Raw genomic sequence first — 27,864 nt, forward strand, 5'->3', positions numbered from 1 at the left:
TGGCTGCAGCAGCGGCTCGCACCACGGAGTTGGAACAGCGGGTCTCGACTCTAGAAGACTCCTCTGACACCAGAAATGCAGACTTGAGCACGCTGCAGGCCCAGGTACGCTCACAAGCGGAAAAACTTGACGACTTGGAGAACCGCTCGCGCCGATCCAACCTGCGTTTGATGGGAATTCCAGAAACAATTGCGGATCGGCAGCTGCTGGATGTCCTGGAAGGCTGGCTGCGGGATGAACTGCCTCTATCACCCTCAGTGGGGCCCCTGCGCCTGGAGCGGGCACATCGTTTGGGCCCTCGACCTGGCCTGGAAACACGGCCCCGGGTAGTAATCCTAAAGCTCCTGAATTTTAGACATAAAGTGGAGCTGTTACAGCAATACCGGGCTAAGCGGAATGAGTTGAAATACAATGGAACTTTGATCCGTATTAGTCAAGATTTTTCATTGGCCTTACAAGAACGGAGGAAGCCCTACTACCCTCTATGTGCTCAGCTATCGGAGCTTAAGCACCGGTTTCAGTTCAACTATCCGGCCTTACTGAGGATCCAGCACAATGGAGTTTGGAAGTCTTTCCAATCCCCGGAGGCAGCAGCAGACTTCATTAAGCTCCTGGGTAACCCTACATCTGGGGTGGTTTGACTGTTTGGACTTGGGCACAATCTGTGGGTATTTTATTGCAGTTGCTGTTTGAACCCATATTGTTGAGGGGACTTTGTTCCATTAGCCCCTTGAGGGCCGGTTTTATGGTTAAGGGGCGGCCCCGGGTGGGGTGACTTTCGTGACCTGTACTTATCCCTAATGGTAGGGATTATTGGGATTGTTGGGGAGAACGGGGGGTAGCAGCGGTATTTAGGGGGCACATTATGTTTGTTCTATTTTGTTATCTATGGTTCATGTATGTTTTGGGATCATGTACATTGTGTGAATGGAGTGTGTTTGTGTGGTCTAGGGGTGAGGCTGGGCACCCTAGGACCCTTTTCACTGGAAGGTTTCTTTCCTATGACATGAAGAGTGGGGTATGCCATGGGTGATAGGCAGTTCCGTATAATTTCCTGGAATGTATCAGGTATTACGTCGCCTGCTAAGCGTACGAAAATATTATCACAGTTGAAACATCACTCAGCTGACATAGCTTGCTTGCAGGAAACTAGACTCACTGATATAGAACATCAAAAACTGCGGCGGGGTTGGGTTGGGGACATACACTATGCATCTTCCACAGGGATGAGGGCAGGGGTAGCTATATTGATTAGAAAGGGCTTACCCTGTACTGTCCAGGTCCTGAGACGGGATCCAAATGGTCGATACTTATTAGTGAAGGTACTTGGACCGGGGGGATCCTTCAGATTATTGGTGGGATATGGCCCCAATGGATACCAACATTCTTACTTTCAAAATTTGGTTAACATATGTTTGCAGAATTCGGGTGACCCACTGATACTAGTGGGTGACCTGAATCAAGTGTTGGACCCTGGGGTGGATCGTTCTGGGGGGACAGGTCCCACGGATGTGCGAAGGACGAAGGGAGTCACCTATCTGTGTCGGGCTTTGGGGTTGGTGGACCCTTGGAGGTTGCTTCACCCCACCGACAGAGATTATACACATCAGTCTAGAGCCCATGGATCCTTTTCCAGAATTGATTATACCTTACTCTCGGAGAGCATGTTTGCTCGGGTCTCGGAGACTACAATTGGCCCCCTTGAGATTTCCGACCACCATATGATTTGGTTGGACGTAGCGGTGGGGGGTCCCATGGATACCGGGCTGGGATGGAGATTTCCTTCTTACCTGCATAATGATTCTCACTTTCGGGAATTTCTGTCCGATAGATGGGAGGATTACTGTTCATATAATGCCCAACATATGGATAACCCTATATTATTTTGGGACGCGGCGAAGGCGGTGTTACGTGGGGATGTGATTGCCTATGTGACTTCTAGGACCCGGAGAATTGCACAACGTATAGTGCAGCTCGAACGGCAGTCAACACTCCTGAAGCGGGAGCTGTTGCATGACCCCACTGTGGCCACCAGAGAGGCGAATACCGCTGCTCTGGCTGAATTGAATTCCCTTATCCATGAGCGGACAAAGAAACTATTATTTTTTCGCAAATATCAATTTTATAAACACGGTAACAAAACTGGGAAACTATTAGCATCGATAGCCAAGAGCTGGAAGGGATCCAGATACATTGCCATAATAAAAGAGAGCTCGGGGAAAGTGCTAACTTCAGCGGCAGACATCTCCTCCTGCTTTAGGAATTATTTTGCAACCTTTTATGCTTCCCCGGGTCCTTATGCTGGACCGGATGTGCAGGATTATATAGAGGATGCAGGGATGCCCAAATTGTCAGCGGCTCAGATTTCCCGGTTAGATGTTCCTTTACAGCTTCAAGAGGTGTTACAGGCGATCAAAACAATGAAGCCTTGTACTGCCCCCGGTCCGGACGGCTACTCCCCAGAGTTTTACAAGATCCTATCGTCATCCATAGGGGGGTCTCTTTTGAATTATTACTCTGAGGTTCAGAAACGTGGCTCTTTCCCGAGGTATGCGAACGAGGCTCTGATTACTTTGATCCCGAAACCATCTAAATCACCAACTGATATTGAATCCTATAGACCGATATCGCTGTTGAATGTTGACTCCAAAATTTTAGCGCGTATCATGGCGGATAGGCTGGCGGCCCTATTGCCCACCATCATTGTGCCGGAGCAAGTAGGTTTTGTGCGTTCCCGTCAATCGGTAATTAATGTGCGCCGGGTGCTCCTGGCTTACTCTCGAGCTCAGCAAGCCAAGTCCCCAGGACTGCTGGTTGGGTTGGACGCGGCGAAAGCCTTTGATAAGGTTCATTGGCACTATCTATTTCAGGTTTTATTACACATGGGATTTCCGGATAGTTATATGGCATTGATTCGTTCACTTTATTCTGGACCTACGGCATCTATATTGGTTAATGGTGTGCGTTCTACTTCCTTTCCGGTGGGCAGGGGGACGCGACAGGGATGTCCATTGTCACCTCTTCTGTTTTTGTTGTACTTAGACCCCTTGTTACGTACCCTACAAAAAGATGACGAAATTGTGGGGCTCCCGGAGGGCTCGTCCCAACTGAGGGTGTTGGCATTTGCGGACGATCTTTTGCTTATATTGGGCTCTCCGCAACGTTCACTGCCCCGAGCTCTGGATCTTCTGGATGAATTTCATTTATACTCTGGTTTAGTGCTTAATAAACAGAAGTCCATGGCAATGTCAACATCACCTGAGGTACGTCTTGAATGGCAGGGGGACTTTCCTTTACAGTGGGCTTCGTCCCAGCTGACATATTTGGGGGTGGTGATCCCTCAGGACCTGGGCAGGCTGTATTCCATTAATATTTCACCTTTACTTCATCGTACAAAGACTACACTTGCTGGTTGGAAGACCCTCCCCTTATCCCTCTCAGGTCGAATAGCGTTATACAATATGATACTATTGCCGAAATGGCTCTATATATTACAAATGCTACCCATTATATTAACACCAACACACTTAACACAATTAAATTCCCACCTTTCCGCATTTTTATGGCGAGGTAAGCGGGCTAGGATAGCCTTGTCCAAGTTGATGTTGCCAAAATACCGAGGGGGGTTGGGTTTACTGGATATCTCACGATTTGCCCTTGCGTGTCAAGTAAGACATCTTCATGATTGGTTTTGTAACACTACTTGGTTTTCTTTGCCTGAGAATGAATGCTTTGAATTTAGACCTTATCATTTTAGCTACCTGTTACATGTTAGGCATTTGCCTGATTTGCCATTGCTACATTCACACCCCTTTTTGCAGGTAATGCGCATAGCTTGGAAGAGGTTATGTAAGTTGCTGAAGATCTCTTCTGTTACAACACCATATCTCCCTGTGGCTGGCAACGGGGACTTTACTCCCGGCTTGGACTCTGCAATTTTCAGACGTTGGACGACTCTGGGTCTGCATTATGTATCCCAGGTGGTGCAGGATACAGGTACTCCTACTTCATTTGCTGAATTACAAACACAATTCCATGTGTCACCTGGGGACTGGTTTGCTTTTCGACAACTTTATCATTACTTACATACTTTGACCCCGGTGCCATTGAGAGAGGAAGTTCAATCTAGTTTACGGGAAGCGCTTGACCTTACTGCACAAGACCCTATCCCGTTGAAATTTTTCCATGGGTTCTTACGGGACTTATCCGGAGAATTGGATTTAATTGCTCTTGCTCAGAAATGGTCAGCTGATCTTCTAGTGCCCATCTCAGACGATGTGTTACGAAAGGGCCTTCGGGTGGGGAACGACCCTACCCTATCCGCAATAGAGAAAGAGCGAAATTACAAATTTCTATTGAGAGCGTTTTATCCCCCCAAGAGAGCTATGACTATGGGGATTAGCGCGACTTCTGGTTGTGGAAAGTGCGCACACCCTATGGCATCTTTCGGACATATGTTTTGGACATGCCCTTTGGTGTCTACCTTCTGGTTAACATTGGTGTCTGCGGTGGCCGAGCTTTGGGGATGCTCATGGAGGATGCACCCTAACTTTCTCTTTACGCTACAAATCCGTTTCCATCCACCTAAACAGGGGTGTGCGCTTTTCCTCAGAAAGACAATACTCATGGGCAGGAAATGTATACTGACGCAATGGCTTTCGCCGCAACCTCCTTCTCTTCAACAGTGGAGGTCCCTAATGTTACAGCAAATGTTGTTGGAACGCAGGGATCTCGTGGACTTGAAGACAAAAAAGGGCAGGTTGTTCCGCCAATGCTGGTACAACTTTAGTTTAACATTTGTCTCGACTATTCAACAGCGACTTTGGGACGTATGACTTGTATATTATATATATAATTTGGTTCCTTTTGAACTGTTTGTTTTTACCGCTGCTGCTGCCCGGGTGGGGTGGGGTGGGGTGGGATGGGGAAGATTGGGAGGATTGGGATTGGGGAGAGATTTGTGATTTAACAAAATGTTCTTGATTTTTGTATGTTGGAATTGACTTACCACTTCAATAAATATATTATAAATATCACACCTGGGGACGTTTACAACGAACTGGCAAGGCTAAAGGTAAACAAGGCCATGGGACCGGACAATTTACACCCAAGAGTGCTCAGAGAATTGAGAGACGTTCTGGCAGAACCGTTGGCAGTGCTCTTCAATCTCTCACTAAGTACGGGGAAAGTTCCGTTAGACTGGAAAACAGCCAACGTCGTTCCTCTACATAAAAAGGGTTGCAAGGCTGAGGCTGCAAACTATAGACCGGTAAGCCTCACCTCAATAGTGTGTAAACTCATGGAAACACTAATTAAGTATAAATTAGATACGATCCTGAACGAGGGAAATCTCCGGGATCCCAGCCAACATGGATTCACCAAGGGTAGGTCATGCCAGTCAAATCTAATCAACTTCTTTGACTGGGTAACAAGAAGACTGGACTCAGGAGAGTCCTTGGACGTCGTGTACCTGGACTTCAGCAAAGCGTTCGACAGCGTCCCACACTGCAGGCTGCTGAACAAGATGAAATCGATGGGATTAGGAGAGACTCTAACTGCATGGGTTAAAGATTGGCTTAATGGCAGACTTCAGAGGGTGGTAGTTAACGGTAAAATGTCGGAGGTGACTAGCGGAGTGCCACAGGGTTCGGTCCTGGGCCCACTCCTCTTCAACATATTCATTGGGGATCTGACTCAAGGGCTTCAAGGCAAAGTAACCTTATTCGCTGATGACGCCAAACTATGCAATATAGTAAACGGCTATAATCTACAGGATTCTATGGAGCAAGACCTGTGTACTTTAGAAAGTTGGTCCTTGATATGGCAGCTGGGCTTTAACGCCAAGAAATGTAAGGTAATGCATCTCGGTAACGGAAATCCTTGCAGAACTTACACCCTGAATGGAGAAACTTTAACCAGGACTACGGCAGAACGAGACTTAGGAGTAATCATCAGTGCTGACATGAAAGCAGCCACTCAAGTGGAGAAGGCTTCATCTAAAGCACGGCAGATGATAGGTTGTATCAAGAGAAGCTTCGTCAACAGGAAACCTGAAGTCATGATGCCATTGTACAGAGCCATGGTGAGACCTCATCTGGAGTACTGTGTGCAATTCTGGAGGCCACATTACCGTAAGGATGTGCTCAGAATTGAGTCGGTTCAGCAGATGGCCACCAGGATGGTCTCGGGGCTAAAGGGTCTCCCGTACGAGGAAAGACTGAGCAAATTGCAGCTCTACACTCTTGAAGAGCGTAGGGAGAGGGGAGACATGATTGAGACATTTAAGTACATCACGGGACAGGTCGAGGTGGAAGATGATATCTTTCTTCTCAGGGGACCCTCGACCACAAGAGGACATTCGCTCAAACTCAGGGGAGGGAAGTTTCGTGGAGACGCCAGGAAGTACTTCTTCACGGAGAGAGTGATCGAGCATTGGAACAAGCTTCCAGTGCAGGTGGTCGAGGCACGCAGCATCCCAGACTTCAAGAACAAATGGGATACCCATGTGGGATCCCTACGAGGTCATGCCAAGGGATAGGGTCACTAGGACTTGAATGAGCGGGTCAGTAGAGTGACAGTATAATTACAATTATACTTAAGGGGTCAGAAGACTTAAGAGGGTGGGTAAATAGTGTGGGCAGACTTGATGGGCTATGGCCCTTATCTACCGTCATCTTTCTATGTTTCTATGTTTCTACCAGCTAGCATGGGGCCCTTGCGCTTGGATCGGGCGCACCGCTTGGGCCGGCGCTCCAAGGATCACACCAGAGCTAGAGTCACTATTATGAAACTGCATAACTCGGCGCATAAAGCGGAGCTGATGCGAGCCTACAAACAGCGGTGTAATACCCTGACCTATGAGGATATGCCACTGAAGATCTTCCAGGATTATTCTCCTGCTCTTCAAGAACGGCGGCGGCGTTTTTCCAGAGTGTGCTCTGCATTGTATGATCGCAAGCAGCGCTTCATGTTACAATATCCGGCCCACCTCAAGATCTGGACTGGGGCCGGGTGGAGAGGCTATGCCACTGTAGAGGAGGCACAGGCATATTTGGACTCGCTGCCGACCACCTCAGGCTCCTCTTCAGGACCCTGACTGTGACTGCAGTGGGGCTTGCCACTATGCTTAGTCATAGGGCCTGTTGGCTCTGGTCAGCCTGGTTTCTCCTTAGTGGAGAGTTCGACCACCTTTGTTATTCTGCTATTTCCTATGGGAATGGCTTCTGCTCGGCCGTTCTGGTGTGCATGGTAGCGTTTTTGGACTGCACGGAGGTACCTTGGGGTTGGGGTTGGTTTGTGTGTGCTGGATGATTGGTGTTTGGGATGCTTGTTTGGATGGGTTGCCTGGGGGTTTCTTTTTCATGGTTTGATTGGCCTCCAGTACGAGTGGTTCCTTCCTTTTTGCCTTAATACTTTGTTTTTGGGGATGGTCTGTTGTTGGTTGCATTGAAGCGGTTTGTGCGTGGTATGGGATTGGATTGGAGACTGTGTGCTTGTTCTTCTGGGGCGCATGTTCACTCAGATATCCATGGGTGGGTGGGTGGGGAGGGTTTGGGGCCCAGGTCACATTGATTCGTGGCTTCCTCTCTTGCTCCTGCTCTGGTGGGACAAGGGGTGCGATTGTGTTGGGAATGGGGATAGGGTTTTTGGGGGGGGGAGGTGGGGGTGGGGTTGGGTCGGGTCATGGATCGGGGTGGGTCACTCTCACTGATGCTGGAGGTTTATTTTCTGGGTTTGTGATTTGTGTGGGACTGTTTTTCTCTTGTTCTGCGAGGGGAGCTTTGTTTTTTCTTTCCCCTTTATTTACTTCTTGTTTCCTGTTCGTGTGGGGGGTCTAATTTGGAGATTCTTTTCTTCCTCTTGTTTCCTGTCCTGATGCCATATGTGACTGGTGGCCCTGGGGGAGGCTGAGCTCCTGGGGTCTTAATTAGGTGGCCTTCTTTGCATAAGTGTCTTCTTTTTTCTTTCTTCTGGCCGCTGTGAACTTACCTTTTAGGCTCACTTCTTGGAATGTAGGGGGCATTACGTCCCCTATTAAGAGGTCTAAAATTTTGGCTATGCTTCAGCGTCATCATGCTGATATTGCTTGTTTACAAGAAACTCGGCTCACGGATGAGGAACATCTTAAATTACGGCGTTCTTGGGTGGGGGAGGTTTATTTTGCTTCTTCATCTGGCCGTTATAGGGGAGTGGCAGTGTTGCTTCGGAAATCTTCGCCTCTCAGAGTGCAGGTCCTCGATAAATCTCCGGAGGGTCGTCATTTACTTTTGCGTCTTTCGCTGGGAGACCGGAGTTATTTGTTACTTGTGGTTTACGGTCCTAATTCATCGGAATCCGTATTTTTACGTGACTTGGTTGCCCTTCACTCCCGGTATTCTGGCGATCCTTTGCTTTTAGTGGGTGATTTCAATTTGGTTAGTAATCCTGAACTAGATAAATCCGGGGGAATCTTCCTCTACTCTTGGGGCTCGTGGCCATCTTCTTGCTGATCTGTGCGACACGCTTTCTGTAGTGGACCCCTGGCGCCTTTTACATCCGGAGGTTCGAGACTATACTCATCTCTCCAGAGCTCATAATACCTGGTCTCGCATTGATTACATTTTTGTATCGGTGGGTCAGTTCTCCTCCGTTTCGACCGCAGAGATTGGCCCTTTGACCGTTTCTGATCACGCTCCGATTTGGATTGATATTATCTTAGATCCCACCTACGTTCGTTCTCCTTCTTGGCGATTTCCTTTCTATTTGGCCCAGGATGCAGAGTTTCAAATCTTTTTGGAGGCGTAATGGGATGATTACCTTCAGCATAATGCACAACACCACGATGATCCCATTTTATTTTGGGAAGCCACTAAAACTGTGCTTCGGGGTCACATTATCTCCTTCCTCTGTGCCAGACACAAACGCATCAATAGTAGTATCGTCGTCTTACAACGTGATTTAGGAGCAGCTAAACGAGCCTTTCAGGCTGCTCCCTCCCCCGTTACTCGGGAACATTATCTGTCAGCCCAGGCTACGCTTAATTCGTTACTTCATTCCCGTTCTATGAAATGGGCAGCCTTCCATAAATATCGATTTCACCGATTTGGTAACAAACCGGGGCGGTTATTGGCCTGTCTAGTAGATACTCGGTTAAGTCGCAAACCGATTTTGACCCTTAAGTCGCCAGGGGGAGGTCGGGTAACCAGAACATCTCAGGTGGCGGAGACGCTTACTGATTTCTTTTCTCGACTCTATGCTGAGCCGGAAGAGATCTCCGGGGATCTTGTAGCAGACTATTTGCACCCCTCTGGCATGCCGCGCTTGGCTGCTGATGCGGCGTCGCGTCTTAACGAACCTTTGCAAGCATTAGAACTACAGGTTGCCTTTAAGTCCCTTCGGTCGGGTCGGGCTCCCGGACCGGATGGGTATTCTGGTGAGTTCTTTCGTATTCTCTCTCACCACGTTTGCGGGCCCCTACTTGATTATTATAATGCGGCTATAGATCGAGGCTCCTTTCCTCGCTATGCTAACGAGGCCTTAGTTACTTTATTATTGAAGCCGGGTAAGGTGGCAGATGACCCGGGGTCTTATCGCCCGATCTCTTTACTTAATGTTGATTTAAAATTGTTTTCCCGTATTTTGGCCAACCGACTTGCGCCACTTCTCCCTTCCGTTATCCATGAGGACCAGGTTGGATTTGTTCGGGGTCGGCATTCAGTTCGCAATGTGCGCAAGGTCCTCTTTGTGCTGGCTCATTGCCAGGAATTGCGTATGGACTCGCTGTTTGTTAGCCTGGATGCCTCAAAAGCATTTGATAGTGTTAACTGGTCCTTCTTGTTTCCTACACTTGAACATGTGGGGTTGGGGGGGTTTTATCTTAGTGCTATTCGTTCCTTATATTCCAATCCGAGAGCGTCAATCTTGGTGAATGGTCTTCGCACGGATTCCTTTCCTATCTTTCGAGGGACTAGACAGGGTTGCCCTCTGTCTCCATTGCTTTTTCTGCTCTTTTTAGAACCCTTACTTTGTACTTTGCGACACACTGACGAGATGCGGGGCCTTCGGATTGCGGGTGAGTCCTTGAAGACGCTGGCCTTTGCGGATGATATGTTTTTAATCTTGACTAACCCTGAGGTTTCTCTGCCCCTAGCACTAGATCTTATTTCGGAATTTGGTTTTCATTCTGGCCTGTCCCTGAATCTAGATAAGTCTTTGGCTTTGCCTTCACGCCCCGCGGTTCGTACGTCTTGGCGGGGTTCCTTTCCTTTGCGGTGGGCGGAGTCTGAACTTCGCTACTTGAGGATCTACATTCCTATGGATCTTGCTCGCCTCTATTCCTTAAATGTTGGTTCTTTGTTTTCTACCTTTGGGACCCGGTTGCAGTTGTGGAAGGGTCTTCCTCTTTCTTTGCTGGGAGGTGAGTCTTTATAATATGCTAGTTGTACAACAGTGGCTCTACATTTTTCAGGTTCTTCCCCTTTATTTGTCCTCGGCTGATGAAAAACATCTGGAACGCCTCGTGCAACGGTTCCTCTGGCTGGGCAAGCGTGCTCGCCTCCCCTATAAGAGGGCGGCCTCTCCTTGGTATAAAGGTGGTCTGGGGTTGTTGAATATTCGTTTCTTAACGATTGCTTGTGGCATGCGCCACATCAATGATCTCTTTAGTGGCACCTCCACGTTTACTAACACCTCATTGTAACTTTCTTGCTTTACCTCTACCCACTTTAGTGCATTTCTTCACTCTTCTTTGCTTTCTAAATGGGACTCTGCGCCCAGTGCGTTGTTGCATTGCTCTCTCTGTCGGGCCTGGCATTGGGTTTGCAGATTTCATTCCCTTAGCTCTACGGTCTCTCCCTTTTTACCCTTACGTAATAATGCACGATTCCCTCCTGGGGTGGACAATGTTAGCTTTGTGCGTTGGGAAGCAAAGGGGATTCGTTTCTTGTTTCATTTGGTTGATGATGAGGGTCTAATCAAACCATTTGATCTGCTCTGTGAAGAATTTGCTCTTCCTCGTACAGATGTCTATGCTTACATTCAGATTCGCCATTACATCTCCTCCTTGTCGAGTGCCCAGCTTTCGGCCTCCTGTCGGGAATTGTTGCTGGAGGCCTTTACATTTGGTTCCCAACAGCCTGTCCCATTGAAATTTTACCATAGACATCTGAAGGACGAGTCCCCTATGCTTGATTGTGTTAAATTGCAGGATGCTTGGGTGGGGGATTTGAATATGGAATTCTCTGAAAATGTAATATTGCATGCTATTAAAAAGTTACCTTTGTATTGCAAATATGCAACATTGTGGGAACAACATTACAAATTGACTCTCCGTCTGTATGTTTCTCCTCGGAGAGCTTTCTTGGCGGGACTAGAAACATAGAAACATAGAAGATGACGGCAGAAAAGGGCCACAGCCCATCAAGTCTGCCCACTCCAACAACCCTACCCCCTTGAATTTACCCCCCTAGAGATCCCACATGTGTATCCCATTTCCTTTTAAAATCCTTCACGCTGCTGGCCTGAATCACCTGAGGTGGAAGTTCATTCCAACGATCGACCACCCTTTCGGTGAAGAAGAACTTCCTGGTGTCGCCATGAAATTTCCCACCCCTGATTTTCAGCGAATGGCCTCTTGTGGCAGAGGGGCCTTTAAAAAAGAAGATATCATCCTTGACTGCAGACTGCCGGCGCTGTGGAGCTCCGGATGCAGGTCTCGGACACATGTTTTGGTCCTGTCCATCAATACAGGCATTCTGGGATGCTGTTTTTCTTTTTGTAGATACCACTTGGACCATTACTGTTCAGAGATCTGCCTTGGTGTTATTTGGTGCCTCTCTGCATTTTCATCCCCATCGGCCTTGGGCCTCTACATTTCTTCGTTGGACTGCAGTGATTCTACTCAAGTGGATGGAAGCTGAAGGACCAGACTATTCCCTCTGGCGTTGTCACATGATTACATTGCTTTTCTGGGAAAGGAGGGGAGTACAGGACATTTCATCTTTGCCAGGACGGGCTTTTCAGCGGATCTGGGAGCCCTTTTGGTCCACTTTATCTCCGGTGGCTCATAGTCGCCTTTTGAACTGTTAGCCCCTGGTATTTGTTTCTTCCCATGTTGTTTGGTTTTGTTTGACATCAGTGAGAGTGGAAAGGGGGGAGGGGTGGGTTGGGAGTTGGGTTGGGGTGGGTGGGTTTCTTGGATTTGTTTGTAAAATTGGAGCGGCTTTGTTGTTTTATGTCCTTCTTGCTGATTATTTTTCTATTGGTGCTCAATAAAATATATTTGACATAAATAATCCCTTCAGTAAATGTTCTCTGAAAACTTGGAAAAGTGTTAGGAAAAAACTTTTAGGTAGAGAAAAAGGTATTTTTTTTTCTCCCCTATATTATATGCACAAGATTTTATACCAGGTAGGGAGGGGGGAATTTTTAAGAAGTGGGAGGCAAAAGGATTAGTATGTTCTTCTAGTTGAAGAAGGGGAGGTAAAAATTTTTATAGATATTCAGGATCAATATCAACTAGAAGCGAGAGACCTTTTTCCTTATCTACAGATAAAAAACTATATATTGACATATAAGGCAAAGTGTAATGGAATTTTAAAGAAATCTGAATTTGAAAAAGGGTTAGGGGACCAATAGTAAAAGGATGTATCTCCTGGTTATATAAAATTTCAAATAAAGATAAAGTAACTAAAACATCATATATGAAAGCATGGGAAAAAGACTTGGAGAAGGAATGGTCTATAGATGAGTGGGGGGCAATTGTATCACATCTTTTTCAGACAGCTAGGGCTACCTCCTTGGTGGAAAATGCTATTAAGCTCCTAGTATGTTGGTACATTACTCTGGTCTTAATTAGTAAATGTATTAAGCAGAGTGATGATATCTTTTGGAAAGGATATGGTGAAAGAGGTACATTCTATCATATGTGGTGGGAATGTCAAAGGGTCCAGAAGTTTTGGGAGCAAGTATTTGAGTATGTAAGCAGATTAATTCAGACTCCACTTAAGCTGAATGCTGAAAGGGCATTGTTGGGAGTAAGAATAGAAGGTTTAACACTTTCTCAATCTAAAGAGAAGGGATATGATAGAGACTCATAAGACCATGAGGGGCATAGAGAGAATAGAGAGGGACAGATTCTTCAAACTTTCAAAAAATAAAAGAACAAGAGGACATTCGGAAAAGTTGAAAGGGGACAGATTCAATATAAATGCCAGGAAGTTCTTCTTTACCCAACGTGTGGTGGACACCTGGAATACGCTTCCAGAGGACATTATAAGGCAGAGTACGGTACTGGGATTTAAGAAAGGAATGGACAGTTTCCTGCTGGAAAATGGAATAGAAGGGTATAAATAGAGGATTACTGCACAGGTCCTGGACCTGTTGGGCCGCCGCGTGATTGGACTGCTGGGCAAGATGGACCTCAGGCCTGACCCAGCAGAGGCATTGCTTATGTTCTTATGTAAACTTTTGGACTTTGCATTCATAGCTGCTAGATTGAATCTAGCTCAGCAATGGCTTATGCTAAATGTACCTACTTTAAGAGCTGTGAGGGAACATTTAGGAATAGTGTGCGAAAAATATAGACTTTCAGCCCTTTTAACTAATCAAGGGGCAAAATTTAATGATATATGGGAGAGTTATATTGAATTGGAAAAACAAGCTCTATGAAAGAATTATCCTACCCTTATGGTTTTGGAAGACAAGTCTCCTGGGAGGCGGGGTGGGCGAGATAGGGAATGGGATTGTTTTAATTGTAGTATAGATAAGATGCATTATTCTTATTAGTTTATTAAGCTTATGAATTATATTTAATGTTAATTGTGTGCTGTATTGAGATTGTTATATTAAAATTATTAAAATAAAAAATAAAAAAAGAAATCGGATGTCCCAACTTGTTTGGATCGAAGGAGACAAAAAGTTGAGGAGCAGATCTGTGTGGTTTGGTGCATTCTAAGTAGAAGGCCAAAGCACGCTTACAGTCCCATGTCATTTTCTAGTGTCTATTTCAAGCTCAGTCCTTCTACACCAGCATTCTTCAAAGCAAAGCTTGCGGGTCAGTGGTTGTGGCCATTCATACTCTGATTCCTCCCTCTCTCCTTAAAGAATGACATGAAGATGGTTTCCCGCGGTTATCCGCGGGGACGGGAACGGTGATGAATTTTGTCACCATGTCATTCTCTACTGTAGATCGAAGGCGCATAGACTCTGTGGTCTGGATTGAGGTATCTCGAAGCACTCCCAAAGACTCGGCTCCTTGTATAGAGTGTGAGGTAGAGAATGACACGGGGAAAAAAATCTGTCCCCGTCACTGTACTGTCCCCGGCCCTCTGTCTCCTTCCCCGCCCCGTCACCGCCATCCCCTTCACCACCCCGTCATCATCACTGCCATCCCATTTACCGCCCTGTCACCGTCCCCGCAGCATCCATACAAGCCTCAGTACTGCAATATTTAGCTTATTCCTTCCTTATAAATCAAAGTCCTGGCTGCTGAACTGAAGAAAAAGATGTTCAGCTGGCAGGGCTTTGTTTATAAATTTTTATCAACACAACTAATATACTACTTTATCCTGAAGCAAAAAAAAAAAAAAAAAAAGTAATAGAATTTTTTTTTTCTACATTTGTTGTCTGATTTCTGCTTTCCTCATCTTCTCATTCAGTTCCTTTCATCCACTGCCTCTCTTCTCTCTGTGTCTTCCATTTGCTCTGTTACTGTGCCTCTCCTTTTCCCCCCCCCCCTCAAAATTGGTTTGGCACCCATCTTCTTTCCTCCACTCTCCCCATAGTCTGTCATCTCTGTCTTCTTCCCTGCTAGCATCTTCTCCCTACTCTCTCTTCCCCATGTCCTTTCAGCGTCCTTCTTCCCACTCTGTCTTCCCCATGTCCTTTCAGCGTCCTTCTTCCCACTCTGTCTTCCCCCATGTCCTACAAGCATCCTTCTCCCCACTCTATCTCTTCCCCATGTCCTTTCAGCATCCTTCTCACCACTCTGTCTTCTCCATGTGCTTTCAGCGTCCTTCTCCCCATGTGCTTTCAGCTTCCTTCTCCCCACACTGTCTTCCCCATGTGCTTTCAGCGTCCTTCTCCCCACTCTGTTTTCCTCATGTGCTTTCAGCGTCCTTCTCCCCCCTCTGTCTTCCCCATGCGCTTTCAGCGTCCTTCTCTCCACTCTGTTTTACCCATTTCCTTTCAGCATCTGTTCCTCTCCACCCCACCTTTCCTCCCTTTCTCCCTCCCTGCCCCTTACCTTCGTGGCGCTTTCACCCCCCACCCCCCGCAGCAAGAACACACCTTAGCCGCCCCCCCCCCCCCCGGACAACAGGCCCCGTCTGACAACTATGCCAACAAACCTCCCTGCCCTTTACCTTCATGGCTGTGATGTCTAAATTTCCTTCTTACAGCAGCCAGAGCGTTGCAGTTGCATACGGCTGCCGGAAAGGTCGTCTCTGACGCAACTTCCGGTTGCGTCAGAGAAGACCTTTATGGCAGCCACACGCAGCTTCAACGCTCCGTCTGCTGCAAGAAGGAAATTTAGACATCACAGCCCACGAAGGTAAAGGGCAGGGAGGTTTGTAGGCACAGTTGTGACCAGCCGGGACATAGAAGGAAAAATAGCCGCCACAAAGTCAAAGTCCGCAGGCTGACGGCATGCGACAGGCCCCGCCGTTAGTTGATGAAAAAATTCAACCTTTTTTTTTTTTAACAATGACTGAAAGAAAAGCACAGTGACACGGTAATAAGAAAATAAAACACGAGCTGCAGTGAGAGAAGGCATGAAGTGAACTAAGTTCAGCGCAGAGCGTCAAAGACAGACTTCTCGGCTCCGCGGAAAACTGAGAACTAAGGAGATGCGCCCTGTGCTGAGCGGGAAGGCACTCGCACATGCACGGTGTGACAGACTCAAAACTTCTGAGTTTCTTCAAGCAAGTCTGCTTGTGGGGCTGTCCACATCCAGGCTCCTGGATGACATCACCCACATGTGAGGATAGGATGCCTGCTTGTCCTGGGATAATATAAAATAGGTGATCCTGGAAAGACAGTTAAAAAAACAAAGAAAAGCAGAAAAGGGAATCTGGGACCTAAGTGAATGGACTGGGCATCCTTCCTGCCAGGGGATGTCTAGGGGTGGGGATGGCAGGAGGAATAGGACACTCTTGCCACAGACATTGGGGGGGGGGCTTTCAGGGTTCCAGCAGGAGGGACTGGGCTTCCCTCCTGCTAGTCCTCTTTTCAGGGGGGGGGGGAGACGGGTTCACTACTACAGCCGCTAAACCAATCACTGAGACCTGAAAAAGTCACTACAGTGTTATCACACAAAATTCCAAACTTTACTCATTCACAATTACCTAAGAACATAAGAACATAAGAAGTTGCCTCCGCTGAGGCAGACCATAGGTCCATCCTGCTCAGCGGTCCGCTCCCGCGGCGGCCCATCAGGCCCATTGCCTGAGCAATGGTCTATACCTATCTATACCCCCCAATCCCTTTTTCTTCTAGGAATCTATCCAAACCTTCTTTGAAACCATTTAATGTTTTCTTGTCTACAACAGCCTCTGGAAGCGCGTTCCATGTGTCCACCACTCTCTGAGTGAAAAAGAACTTCCTAGCGTTTGTTCTAAACCTGTCCCCTTTCAATTTCTCCCAATGCCCCCTTGTGCTTGTGGTGCCCCTTAATTTGAAAAATCTGTCCCTGTCTACTTTTTCTATGCCCTTCAGGATCTTGAAGGTTTCTATCATGTCTCCTCTAAGTCTTCGCTTTTCCAGGGAGAAAAGTCCCAACTGCTTCAATCTGTCGGTATATGGGAGATTTTCCATTCCCTTTATCAGTTTGGTTGCTCTTCTTTGTACTCCCTCAAGTACCGCCATGTCTTTCTTGAGGTACGGCGACCAATACTGGACACAGTACTCCAGATGCGGCCGTACCATTGCACGATACAGTGGCATGATGACTTCCTTTGTCCTGGTCGTAATACCCTTCTTAATGATACCCAGCATTCTGTTTGCTTTCCTAGAGGCTGTGGCGCATTGCGCCGATGCCTTCAGTGTTGCGTCTACCATCACTCCCAGGTCTCTCTCCAGGTTACTAACCCCTAGTGGTGTTCCCCCCATTTTGTATGTGAACATCGGGTTCTTTTTCCCCACGTGCATGACCTTGCATTTCCCCACGTTGAAGCTCATCTGCCACTTTTCGGCCCACTTTTCCAGCTGCTTTAGATCCTTTTGGAGATCCTCACAGTCTTCCTTGGTTTGAGCCCTGCTGTATAGTTTGGTGTCATCTGCAAATTTAATGACTTCACACTTAGTTCCCGCCTCCAGGTCATTTATGTAGATATTGAACAAGAGCGGTCCCAGCACCGACCCCTGCGGAACTCCGCTCGTGACCCCTTTCCAGTCTGAGTAGTGGCCCTTTACGCCAACCCTCTGCTTCCTGTTTGCCAGCCAGTTTTTGATCCATCGGTGGACCTCCCCTTGTACCCCGTGGTTCCATATCTTTTTAAGCAGTCTCTCGTGTGGCACCTTGTCGAAGGCTTTTTGGAAGTCAAGGTAAATGATGTCTATAGATTCCCCTTTATCCACCTGGCTATTCTTATTCTTAGGACTCTGCTCAGAGACATGAAGGCTGATTACTCCGCCTCACCACCCAATCATCGCAGTGTCTAGAAATTGAATTGGCTCTGAAGATGTAAATTTCCATAGATTAAGTGCTAGCAAAAAGCTATGCTGATACTGTCATTACTTCAATAATTTAGTATTTGAAAAATATAACTTAGCTTTGAAAATAGTGACTGGTTCCGACGTGCCACGTTTCATTGCTGCGTCAGGGAACCGACAAATACAGCTAGATTTAAAGCTGGAGGTGAAGTCACATAAAGATTGAAAAACGCTGGTTCATTTAATATGTTTTTTCTTAGATCTAAGTTGCTTTGATATACGAGCACTTTGGATTGCGAGCATGCTTCTGGAACGAATTATGCTTGCAAACCAAGGTACCATTGTTTGACATATTTGTTTGATAAATTAGGTGTTTCCAGTGACAATTGTTTGGGCTACTTTGACACATGTTGGGCTACTTTTTGCCATGAGTTGGGGCTAGAAATTTTTTTGCCATCTGGCAGCCCTGCTGCTGGTGCCAGCGAAGTTAGAGGTACAGGGAAAGGGGGCATGCAGCGGAGGGGGCAGTGCCACCACCCCAGGTGCCTCCCACCCTCACTACATCACTGTAACACATTCTGGGAGGGGGGTTAGAGGAGAATTTAGGTCTGTGTGCAAAAACAGTAAATGGGTCTGTGTAACAGACACACTTTGGGGGCAGAGAAGAGGATTTACTGAGCAGAAACTGTCTCTCTTGAATGTTTTAATGAATAGCACTATAGAAATGATTAGTAGTAGTTGGTATACAGTAGGTCTGTACAACACACGGATGAGGAAGTGGATATGTGTAAAGCTGCGTGATAAAGGCAGTATAAGGAGTCTGTGGGATGAGAGCACTATGTGGAAGGATCTCCACTATGTGGAAGGATCTCTGTTAATACACTGCAGGATGAAGACAGTGTACGTTTCCATGAAAGCCATGCTGTATCGAAGAGGGCACCTACTTTTAACGGCTAAGGCAGGGGGACAGAGATAGCTTTCTGTAACAGCCAGTTGGGGCGAGGTGGACGGGTGCAGAAAAGATACGCGCAAGAGCTTTTACCTATTCGGCCTTGGTAAAGAAAAACGCTCTCCATGCATTTCGCCTTTGTCTTCTAAAAGAAAGAACCCCCCCCCCCCCCAGCAAAAAATTCGTCAGAGCGGCCTACCCACTCATTCATATTAATTGACGACCGGCGGCTCCCTCTGTCTCTCATTGGTTGAAAAGAGAGCATTGTCTCGTGACATATTAACAAGATGGGCGGGGCGAAGAATGCTATATAAGGAGCTCCACATACATTGCCCTCTCTCTTTTTTATCGGATGCTTCTGCCTTGAGTGTATTTTTCTGCTCGTGCTTTGTTTATGGTAAGATTCATTATGGCGTTGGGATTTGGGTGTGAGTACGATGAGCTACTCGGGGTTATTTTATCGAAGGTGAAGGAGGTGCGTTTGTTGTTGCTGTTAAGTGCCATTGACTCGTACCCGAGTCCTATCGACTTGATGAATTGCGGGTCTAAAAAGAAATCGGTTTTGTACTAGTCAGATTCGTTTCATGTTTACACCTTAAGTATAGTTTTCTTCTAAAACGACATCGGTTTTGTGCTAGTGCGTTAGGAAAATTATACGAAAAGTTTAAACATGAAACAAGTCGCATTATTTTCGAACACTAATATTTTACTTGATGGGTAGCTGCGTTAGTTTGTGGTTAAGCTTAACGTTTCGATGGCAAATATTCGATAAACTTATCGTGTTAAGTCTATAAAATGGCGCCTGTTTTGCGGAAATCCCGAACTAAGATGGCATCGGGCGGGGAGGGAGGGAGTCACGTGGCGTGGATATGGGCGCTGGTTTACGCATGCGCATTTATAATTACTTTGTCTTAATGTGCAGTTCTAGTAACTATGGCGTCAAACGAAGGAAAACTCTTCGTAGGTGGCTTGAGCTTTGATACAAATGAGCAATCGTTGCAACAGGTTTTCTGCAAATATGGACAGATTTCTGAAGGTAAGCTTAAACAATGGTGGCTAAATCTACTTTTTTCTTCATTATCAAGTTAAAACAACTTTTAATCTTTGATTGCACCTTTATTTTAGTGGTTGTAGTTAAAGATAGAGAAACACAGAAATCCCGTGGGTTTGGCTTCGTCACATACGAAAATGCAGATGATGCAAAAGATGCTTTGATGGCTATGAATGGAAAGGTATGGGGCATGCAAGATTTTAATTTAATCAGTAATGTATACCAATGAAAGTAACGTATATGGTTTTGGTGTTTGAGAACTTTTTAAAACTAATTTATTAAAATGTTAACTGTTATTAGTAAAATACTGTCAGTTTCATAATATTGAATATATATGCAAAAATACAGTTTTGACTTAAAACATGGCCGTTCTGTAAAAATGAGTGCCCAAAACAACTAACTGGATTCAGAAATGTTCATCCAAAGATGGATATTAATCTTGCTAAGAGTTACCACAGATAGTGGGAAATGTCTACTTGTTTTTAGGCAAAAACAATTTACATATAAGGAAGAGGCTGCCAATGTTTAGGTTACCAGCAGCAGTATTGTAGGTTAACTATTAACTTTTTAATTCTAGACACTTGATGGTCGTCAAATCAGAGTTGACCAGGCAGGACAGTCTTCAGACAATAGAAGTCGCAGCTACAGAGGCTCTTCTGGAGGTAGAGGCTTTTTCCGTGGCAGGGGAAGAAGTGAGTAGTTGAGCAATTGCACTAAAATTTTAGTTAACTAGCACTCGGCCAACTAGCATAAAAGGCTCCCTGAAGCAGAAGTGGCTGCAGTCCTGAGATGTAAAACACCACCTCCCTCCTGACCCAAAGCTCTAGCATAGCAGCATCCTGAGAAGCAAATCCTCCCTCCAGCAGTAGAAGTGGTGGCAGTCCTGAAATGTGACCTACTTTCCTTCTGATACCAAAGCACCAGCACAGCAGCGGTCTTGAGCTGAGTGATCCATCAGAGGAAAGGCCCTGCTAGGGCTGGCCATAAGCAGCCTGTATTAAGTGCTACCTTATGACTGGTTGCTGCTTCAGGAGAGTGAAGGGGTTTGCGGCTCAGGTCCACTGCCTGCTTTGGGTGTGGGGTTGTGGTTCAGGGCCACTGCTGTGCTGGTGCTTAGGGGAGGGAGGGAATTGATATCTGGCAGACACTCTGTGTAAAGTAACTTGGGTAGCTAGAAAGTTACATATTAGAACTCTTATAACCAAAATTGTATTTAAATAAGTGAAGTGCTCAGACCAGGGGTGGGCAAACTTTTTGACTTGGCCACAATATCTTTCCTCCTCTCTCTCCCATCCCCCTGTGCCTTCCCTCACATTCCTTGTGCAGCGGAACCCCCAAACCCTACCGACCATGAGCCCCACATACCTCCCTCCAGAGCAGCGTTGGGCCGGCAACGCTTTACAGGCTGCTTCAGGGCCTTCCCTCTACTTCATTACTGATGACATCAGTGATGCAGCAGAGGGAATTCCCCGACGAGAGAAGGCCACGAAGCAGCCTGTTTAAGAGTGCTGCCAGCCTGATGCTGCTCTCGAGGGAGGTATATAGGGTTCACGGTTAGCGGACCAGATATGCCCAAGGGCTATAGTTTGCCCATGTCTGGTTCAGACCCTCAGCCAAATAAGTAAATCAACACCACATTGGCGTTTCACTATTCTAAACTGGATTACTTGGCAGTATGTTTCGTCAACCTCTTTGGTGAAAAACAAACATGAATGGAGAATTTCTGAATAAGTGAAACTGCAGTGCTGTTGGAGTCAAATCCTCCACACACACCCCAGACTAGTTTTGTCCACTGTTGCTCTTCAGGATGCGATGCTTTTTACAGCCACAGCTCACAAGATCTCACAAACCGAAGAATGCTAGTTGAGCGTTCAACGCTAGTTACTTCAGGAGGGGATGCTTTTTACGGCCACAATTCACTGAATCTCAAACCGGAAAACACTAGTTGAGCGCTCAACTAGTGTTCTCCGGTTTGAGATTTAGTGAATTGTGGCCGTAAAAAGCATCCCCTCGTGAAGAAGCAACAGTGGACAAAATTAGTCTGGGAGGTGACTTAACAGAACCATAGCTTCACTTATATTCAGAAATTATTCACATTCACCAGAGGTTGCTGAAACGCATACTGCCAAGTAATCCAGATAAGTGAAGTTAATATAATAAGGCAGTTTGGCACAGTGAAATGCTATGATGGTTCCAAAGGCAACTGATGTGGTGATTCACCTGTTGGCTGAGGGTCTGAACACTTAACTCATAATCAAAATTATATTAGTGATGTAATTAATATTTGATATTTAATTTCACAGTAAAGTAATTTATTCCCAGAAATATTAAGTTGAATTAAGAAAATATTAATGTCTTTCTCAGGTGGAGATGGAGGTTATAGAGGAGGTAACAGGTTTGAATCTAGAAGTGGAGGATATGGTGGTGGATCCAGAGAATACTATGGAAGGTAACTATTTGTGTAATGAGCACATAAGAATTTGTAATACACAAATTTCAGTGGTCATGTTCAAAATGTTGGGTGCAGTTAAATACAGTGGTACCTTGGATTACGAGCATAATCGGTTCCAGGAGCATGCTCATAATCCAAAATGCTCGTTTATCAAAGCAAAGTTCCCCATAGAAAATAGTGGTAACAGAAGATTCGTTCCAGAACCCAGGGTCTGTACCTGTACCGTCGGGTGCTGCAGTGCCATCTTCTCCGTCCATCATTCGAAGAACCCCACAGTGCCGCTTCAGGGGGGATGCCTCTAATGTCCGCCGGCTAGCCCTCCACGTCAGATGCCCCCGCATGCTGGAGAGCCCCCACCTGAGCCCACATAGCCAAGCGCCGCCCCACCCGCTTGACATGCACAATGCCGATGATTGATGCTGTGTGCGTCACATGCAACGCGCAGGCGGGACGGCACCTGGCTGCGCAGGCCCAGATAGAGGTCCTTCAACCTGCGGAAGGCACCCAACGTGGAAGGCTGGACAGAAGAGGAATCCCCAGAAGTGCTTCCTGGACTGTGAGTGCTTGTCTATCAGGGCAGTGCTTGGTTTGCGAGTCAAAAGTTTGAGTGTTTTGCTAGTCTTGCAAAACACTCGCAAATCGGGTTACTCGCAAACTGAGGTTCCACTGTATTTATGCTAAATTAAGAGCTCTAATTAAAGTAATCTAACTACTGTGTTTCCTCTAAGACCTACCTTGAAAATAAGCCCTAGCATGATTTTTGGGGTAGGCCTTAATACAAGTCCTAGTTAAGCACTGGATTCACTGGTAGTGCTTCCCCACTGGTGGGAGAAGGCCACAAAGCAGCCTGTCTAGATTGCTTGCAGTTTGCAAGAAGGTATTTGTCTTGTGATCGAGGTTTGGATGAAAAGGAGAAATGGAGGGATACTGGTATGCAGTGATCTCAAACTTGCATCCCAGGGACCACATGCAGACTGTCGGGTACTATTTTGAGGCCCTCAGTATGTTTATCACAAGTAAAATAAATTTCTTGATCATGTCTTAGCTATAAATTACAATATTATTGACTTAGCCAAAAGGAAAGATTTTTTACAAAGTTTTACCTCATGTAAAATTGTCACATTTTTAAGACATTAACTATTTTTTCTGAGGCTCTCCAAGTACCTACAAATTCAAAAAATGTGGCCCTGCAAAGGTTTTGAGTTTGAGAAAACTGGTGTAGATGGGAAGAAAGGCACAAGGATGATTGAATACCTGATAAAATGCACAGGAGTTAGGCATCCTTCAGTTAAAAGGAAGTTCTGGAATGAGGGGCATTAGGATAAGGGGAGAGACTTGGGAGTAAATTTGTGCCCCCAAAAATAAGACTTAGTGCATTTTGTGGGCCCAAAATTGACGTCTTATTTTTGGGGAAACAACTCTTTATTGGAGATTTAATTAAGATTAGGCTACTCACCTCATGAACATGTTGATTTTCAGCAGGAATCAAGGGACCTATGGTGAACGTACTTATAGAGACTATGATTATGGTAAGTATGAAGCTAAAGTGGCATAATCTTGGTTGGGGATACTTACCCATACATTTGTTGCCATGTTTTGAAGGCTAGGAATAATCCAGCTTCAATATTAAACACCTGCATTCTCCCATTTTTATGGGTCTTGAGATCTTTTTAAAACCTTGCTGTAATGCATGAGTTGTAATTAAGTTTCAAACCAAAACCCAAATTTCAATGTGTTCATTCCAAATATACAGAATAAGCTGGGAAGGGGACATCTAAAACATGACGTGAAACTGCTTCTCAGATAAAACTAGGAGTTGAATGCTGGAACGTGTCACTATGCTTCAGTGCCTTTACAACTCTGCCTGCTTCTTGTCCTCAGCTACAAACGAATAAAAATCCTTCCTGGCTCAAGATCGTCCTTCCAATGGCTGTGTTTATAAAGATTTTTGGAGCTGCGCTGAATCGTTATTGTGTAGTACATCCTACTTGTAATTCCTTGTTTGTAGTAATTGTTCTAATGTTAAGCACAGCCTGACAGCTTCTGACTAGATTTTTTTGGAGTTTTCTTTAGTAATGCTCCTATTCTGAGTGTCTTAGTTAAAAATCACTTCAGTTTTTTTTTCTTTAGTCTGAAGGACATTAATTCAGTATTCATTGGAAGCTGAACAAGCTGTGGATTTTTTTAAGTATTTATACCTCTTAACTTTTATAGAATTTCTCTAGTGTAGCAAGGTGGAATTTGGAGTGAGTGCATGCATGAGAAAGTAAACCACCTTGATATTTCAAAGAGAAATTACTTGTATGTTCAGTCTGCAAAATTTTTTTTTTACTGTGTAACTTGCCCAGAAATTGAAAACGTTCTATTAAAGTTCTGAAATGTTAGCCCATTTTGCTGGAAGAAAAACTTTTTAGTTTGTTGTAATGAAGTGATTTAAGGAATTCCTGTATTCAATATTTTCTTTGGCTTCACGAAGCCTATTAAAAGACCATCTGAAACAAGCTTTTTCCTGACAATTACATCTTATGCACAACACTGTTCTCATGCCTAAACTTTTGATACTGAGAAGTTAGCTTTGGTTATTTAGCTTGCCCCAGATAATCCAGTTAAGATACATATCCTCTCGAAAACCTGTCCTGCAGTTTATTCAGGAAGAATAGATTCAGCTTTACTTTTTGTACACCTTTGTAGAGTTGAATAAAGCTTGCCATCCCTATCTCAAACGGGGGGGGGGGGGGGGGGAGAGAGGGGGGAGGAGGATGCCCAAACTTAAATCACATTTATGGGCATGCTATTGAAAGCTTAGTAATGGGGGATGTTGGTCAGGTCTATTAAAACATTTGCCCCTCAAACTCCTTAGGAACAAACTAGGTTACTTCAAATGAAAAATCAAGCATTTTAAGTACATAGGGCCCAATACTAGCTGTAAGCATTTTACTGACTAGTGGCTTTATCCCCTAATTTTAAGACTGGGCTTATGTCCAGGTTCTGGCATTGAACATCACCATCCAGACAAAATTAGCTAGCTAGTTAATAACCATATAAATTGCTGTGTATTTAATGCAGTAGCTTTTAACCTGATGTCAATTTGAGCTGGAATGACCACACTAGCAGGTTTTACTGCTGGTGGAATTCTGCACAAAAGTTTAAGCTCTATATTTCAGAATTCTGTCCTGAGGCCTGAAATTCCTTCCTGCCTCTTTCTTAGGTTCCAACTGCAGTTTTGTCTCCCTCTAAATTGCACCCTGAATCCACTCTTTGGCCCCCATAGTCTGGTATCTCCCTCCACTGGCTAAGAATCTTCTTCCCTCCCCATCCCCTTTCTGGTCTTGGCCACTCTTCCTGGATTCTAGCTAGGGACCTGGGTTGGCTACTGTTGGAAATAATCCTGGGCTTGATGGACCCTTTGGTTTGTCTCGGTATGGCAGTTCTCCACAATGCTCACTAATGGCCTTTTGGAGAGCAACAAAGACCTTCCTCTTTGCCAAAAATATTGAATAAACTGACCCCTTAGAAAGCTATCTTTACTGCTCCCTTTATAGTTAAACTGTCCCATTGTATGCTTCTATCAGTATCCTATTCCTTTTTTAGTTTGTCCCCTATAACCAGTCTTTAGCTTTGTCCTCCCTACGCGGTAAATGTCTTTTTGTAACCCATTCTGAGCTGTTGGGAGGATGGGAAAAATCTAAATGCCCCCCACTTGCAGGTCCAGCATTCCTCTCCCTCTTGTACCCTAAATCTCTTCCCTACTCCCCATGGTCTGGCATCTTTCTACACCAGTCTACAGTGAAGCATCTCTTACTTTCCTTCCCCCCTACTTATGGGTCTAGCATCCATATTCATTCTCCTCCCCCCCAACACTTGTAGTGCAGCATCCATGTACTCAACTTGTAGGTATAGTATCAATGTCCCTTGCTCCCCCCCCCCCCTATTTGCAGGATTAACATCCCCTCTTCTCCACTAAGGGCCTAGTATCCATGTTCTTCCTGCTCAAATTGTGATCTAGCACCCATGTTCCCTCTTGGTTTAGCTTTTCCCCTGCTGACATACCCCCCACTCTCCCAAATGAGATCAGACATACCTTCAGGCCTCCCCAGATCAGCATTGCAGTCAGCTCTACCAGAGCCTTTCATCTATACAGGAAATGATGTGGCAAGAAGGAAGGCTTTGGCAGGGCAAGTCACAAGCAGCCTGTTCACAGCGGTGCTGCTGCTTTGGGAGGCCTGCAGGTATTTCTGATCCCATGGCGGGGAGGGGTTTGTCAGGAAGAGGCCAGACCCATATGGGGGAAGGTGAAAGATTTGCACAGAATTCCACTAGGTAAGGTTTCAGCTTATTGATACCCAGGCATTTTTAATGGCACTATCTGGTTTAATGCTGCCAAAAATTCCCAGTTAGCCCTGGACAGGCAATTTAAATAGCTCTTGGCTGTTTAAATTGTTTTGAATATCAGGCCCATAGTTGTCCTAAGGGAATGGACCAAAATTAACACCTAGTTCAGAATCACTTAGTTAGAGCATAAGACTGAATGGTAGTTGGGTTTGTTGATGCCTTAAACTTCTAAGAATCCTCTGCTAGCATATGGAAAACAGCAGTGTCCTTGGCGAAAGAAGTGTTGTGCCTCCAGTGAAACTTCTGAGACGAAAGCTGCTCTTGACTAGTTCATATGTGGAAATAGTCCTGTAATTCGAGGTAACTCTTTTGCTCATGTCCACATCTTCTCGAGCTCATTTGAGTTTAGTGTGCCTGCGAAACACTGGCCAGATTCAGACTTTAAACCATGGTTTATGCAATTGTGCTCATACATCCATAAGAGTAACAATTGTCTTTTGTGGTACCTTTTCTAGTAGGAGAATTAGCGAACCTTTTTGGGGATTAAAAGTGAACGGATTGATTGGATTTTTATCCTTGTTCATCTATAGAGAATCTTAATGGATATAGTTAACACTTAAAAGATTAGTGACAAATTGCTTCTCCTGAAGCAATATTACCAGGATAGCATTAGTAATGAAGAAAATTGATTGGGGAACTAAGCAATAGTCCAAATAAAGTTCCCCAAATCAAAGTGTACCAGTGGAAGTTCTTAATCTTCAAGGGGGAGGGTGTGTTAACATGTAACAAGGTCCATGCTCTACTTAATATATTTCTGTTTCTACAGATTGATAAGCTGCAGATCATGATCTAAAAGCCTAGCTGAGATGTCAGTAGAATCTAAAGATGAAGCTGGCTTGCAGGTATGATCTTCTTAAGATCATATGGATCCTAATTGATTCTATCCCTCATTTGCTAGTGGTTCTCATTTTTCTGCAAATTGAGACCAGTGATTTTTTTTTTTTGAAAATTTGTATAGTATTAACCAACAGGAAGATTTTATGCTGCTTTGTCATGAAGTACTTTTGTTTTCTAAACAGATGGTGTGTATACAAGCACAGTTGGAGGAGTTCATTGTTGGCTGGAAAGTGACAGAAATGGAAGATGCATCTGTTAGACCAATCTACTTCAAAATGCCTTAAAGATTAATAAATTCTAGTGTAATTTTATATTGCATTGGTTGGTCCTGGTTTGCATTTTTTACTAATGAGTTATTTCCTGCAAAAATTTATGTAGTAAATCTCCATCCATTTGTTACTACTAATTTCTATAGTGCTATAAATTACAATATTCAAGAGAATCCCTGCTCAGAGCTTACAATCTAATGAAATGGAAATGGTAATCATACCAAGATGTCATAAGGTTGTGCAGTAACTTTTCAAACCATTAAGTAGATTTATAGCAGTAAAACAT

The 27,864-nt window shown here is 45.2% G+C and overlaps 2 protein-coding genes across 10 annotated transcripts in view; one reads left to right on the forward strand and one right to left on the reverse strand.

Moving 5' to 3' along the window:
• Nucleotides 1-18,714, reverse strand: part of LOC117364690 — a 195,761-nt gene extending 177,047 nt beyond the window's left edge. For 3 of the 4 annotated variants that reach the window (XM_033954171.1, XM_033954172.1, XM_033954169.1), the window contains exon 1: nucleotides 18,671-18,712. In XM_033954171.1, the coding sequence (XP_033810062.1) occupies nucleotides 18,671-18,704 (34 nt within the window). In that variant the 5' untranslated portion in view covers nucleotides 18,705-18,712. Of the gene's footprint in view, nucleotides 1-18,670 lie in introns of all 4 variants that reach the window. The other variant, XM_033954170.1, reaches the window with a different exon arrangement.
• A 105-nt stretch (nucleotides 18,715-18,819) lies between these two features.
• On the forward strand, nucleotides 18,820-27,627 carry LOC117364692 (cold-inducible RNA-binding protein-like). Of its 6 annotated transcripts, none has more exons than XM_033954177.1 (8): nucleotides 18,820-18,974; nucleotides 19,500-19,613; nucleotides 19,703-19,809; nucleotides 20,206-20,320; nucleotides 21,993-22,077; nucleotides 23,560-23,609; nucleotides 27,239-27,314; nucleotides 27,492-27,627. In XM_033954177.1, the coding sequence occupies exons 1-7, from the start codon at nucleotides 18,881-18,883 to the stop codon at nucleotides 27,241-27,243; spliced, it is 570 nt and encodes a 189-aa protein (XP_033810068.1). In that variant the 5' UTR covers nucleotides 18,820-18,880; the 3' UTR covers nucleotides 27,244-27,314; nucleotides 27,492-27,627. The 6 variants fall into 6 exon arrangements, with proteins under 6 accessions (XP_033810068.1, XP_033810070.1, XP_033810064.1 ...); XM_033954179.1 differs by having other exon boundaries at nucleotides 23,563-23,609; XM_033954173.1 differs by lacking the exons at nucleotides 27,239-27,314; nucleotides 27,492-27,627 and adding an exon at nucleotides 23,962-24,582.
• The last annotated feature ends 237 nt before the right edge of the window (nucleotides 27,628-27,864 follow it).

Source organism: Geotrypetes seraphini, chromosome 8 (assembly GCF_902459505.1).
Source record: "Geotrypetes seraphini chromosome 8, aGeoSer1.1, whole genome shotgun sequence".
NCBI lineage: Eukaryota > Metazoa > Chordata > Amphibia > Gymnophiona > Dermophiidae > Geotrypetes > Geotrypetes seraphini.

Coding starts and splice junctions, on each gene's coding strand:
- LOC117364692 (XM_033954173.1), top strand. CDS start 18,881: ATGCTATATAAGGAGCTCCACATACATTGCCCTCTCTCTTTTTTATCG. Junction 20,321..21,992: donor TTTCCGTGGCAGGGGAAGAA/GTGAGTAGTTGA, acceptor TGTCTTTCTCAG/GTGGAGATGGAGGTTATAGA. Junction 22,078..23,559: donor TCCAGAGAATACTATGGAAG/GTAACTATTTGT, acceptor GTTGATTTTCAG/CAGGAATCAAGGGACCTATG.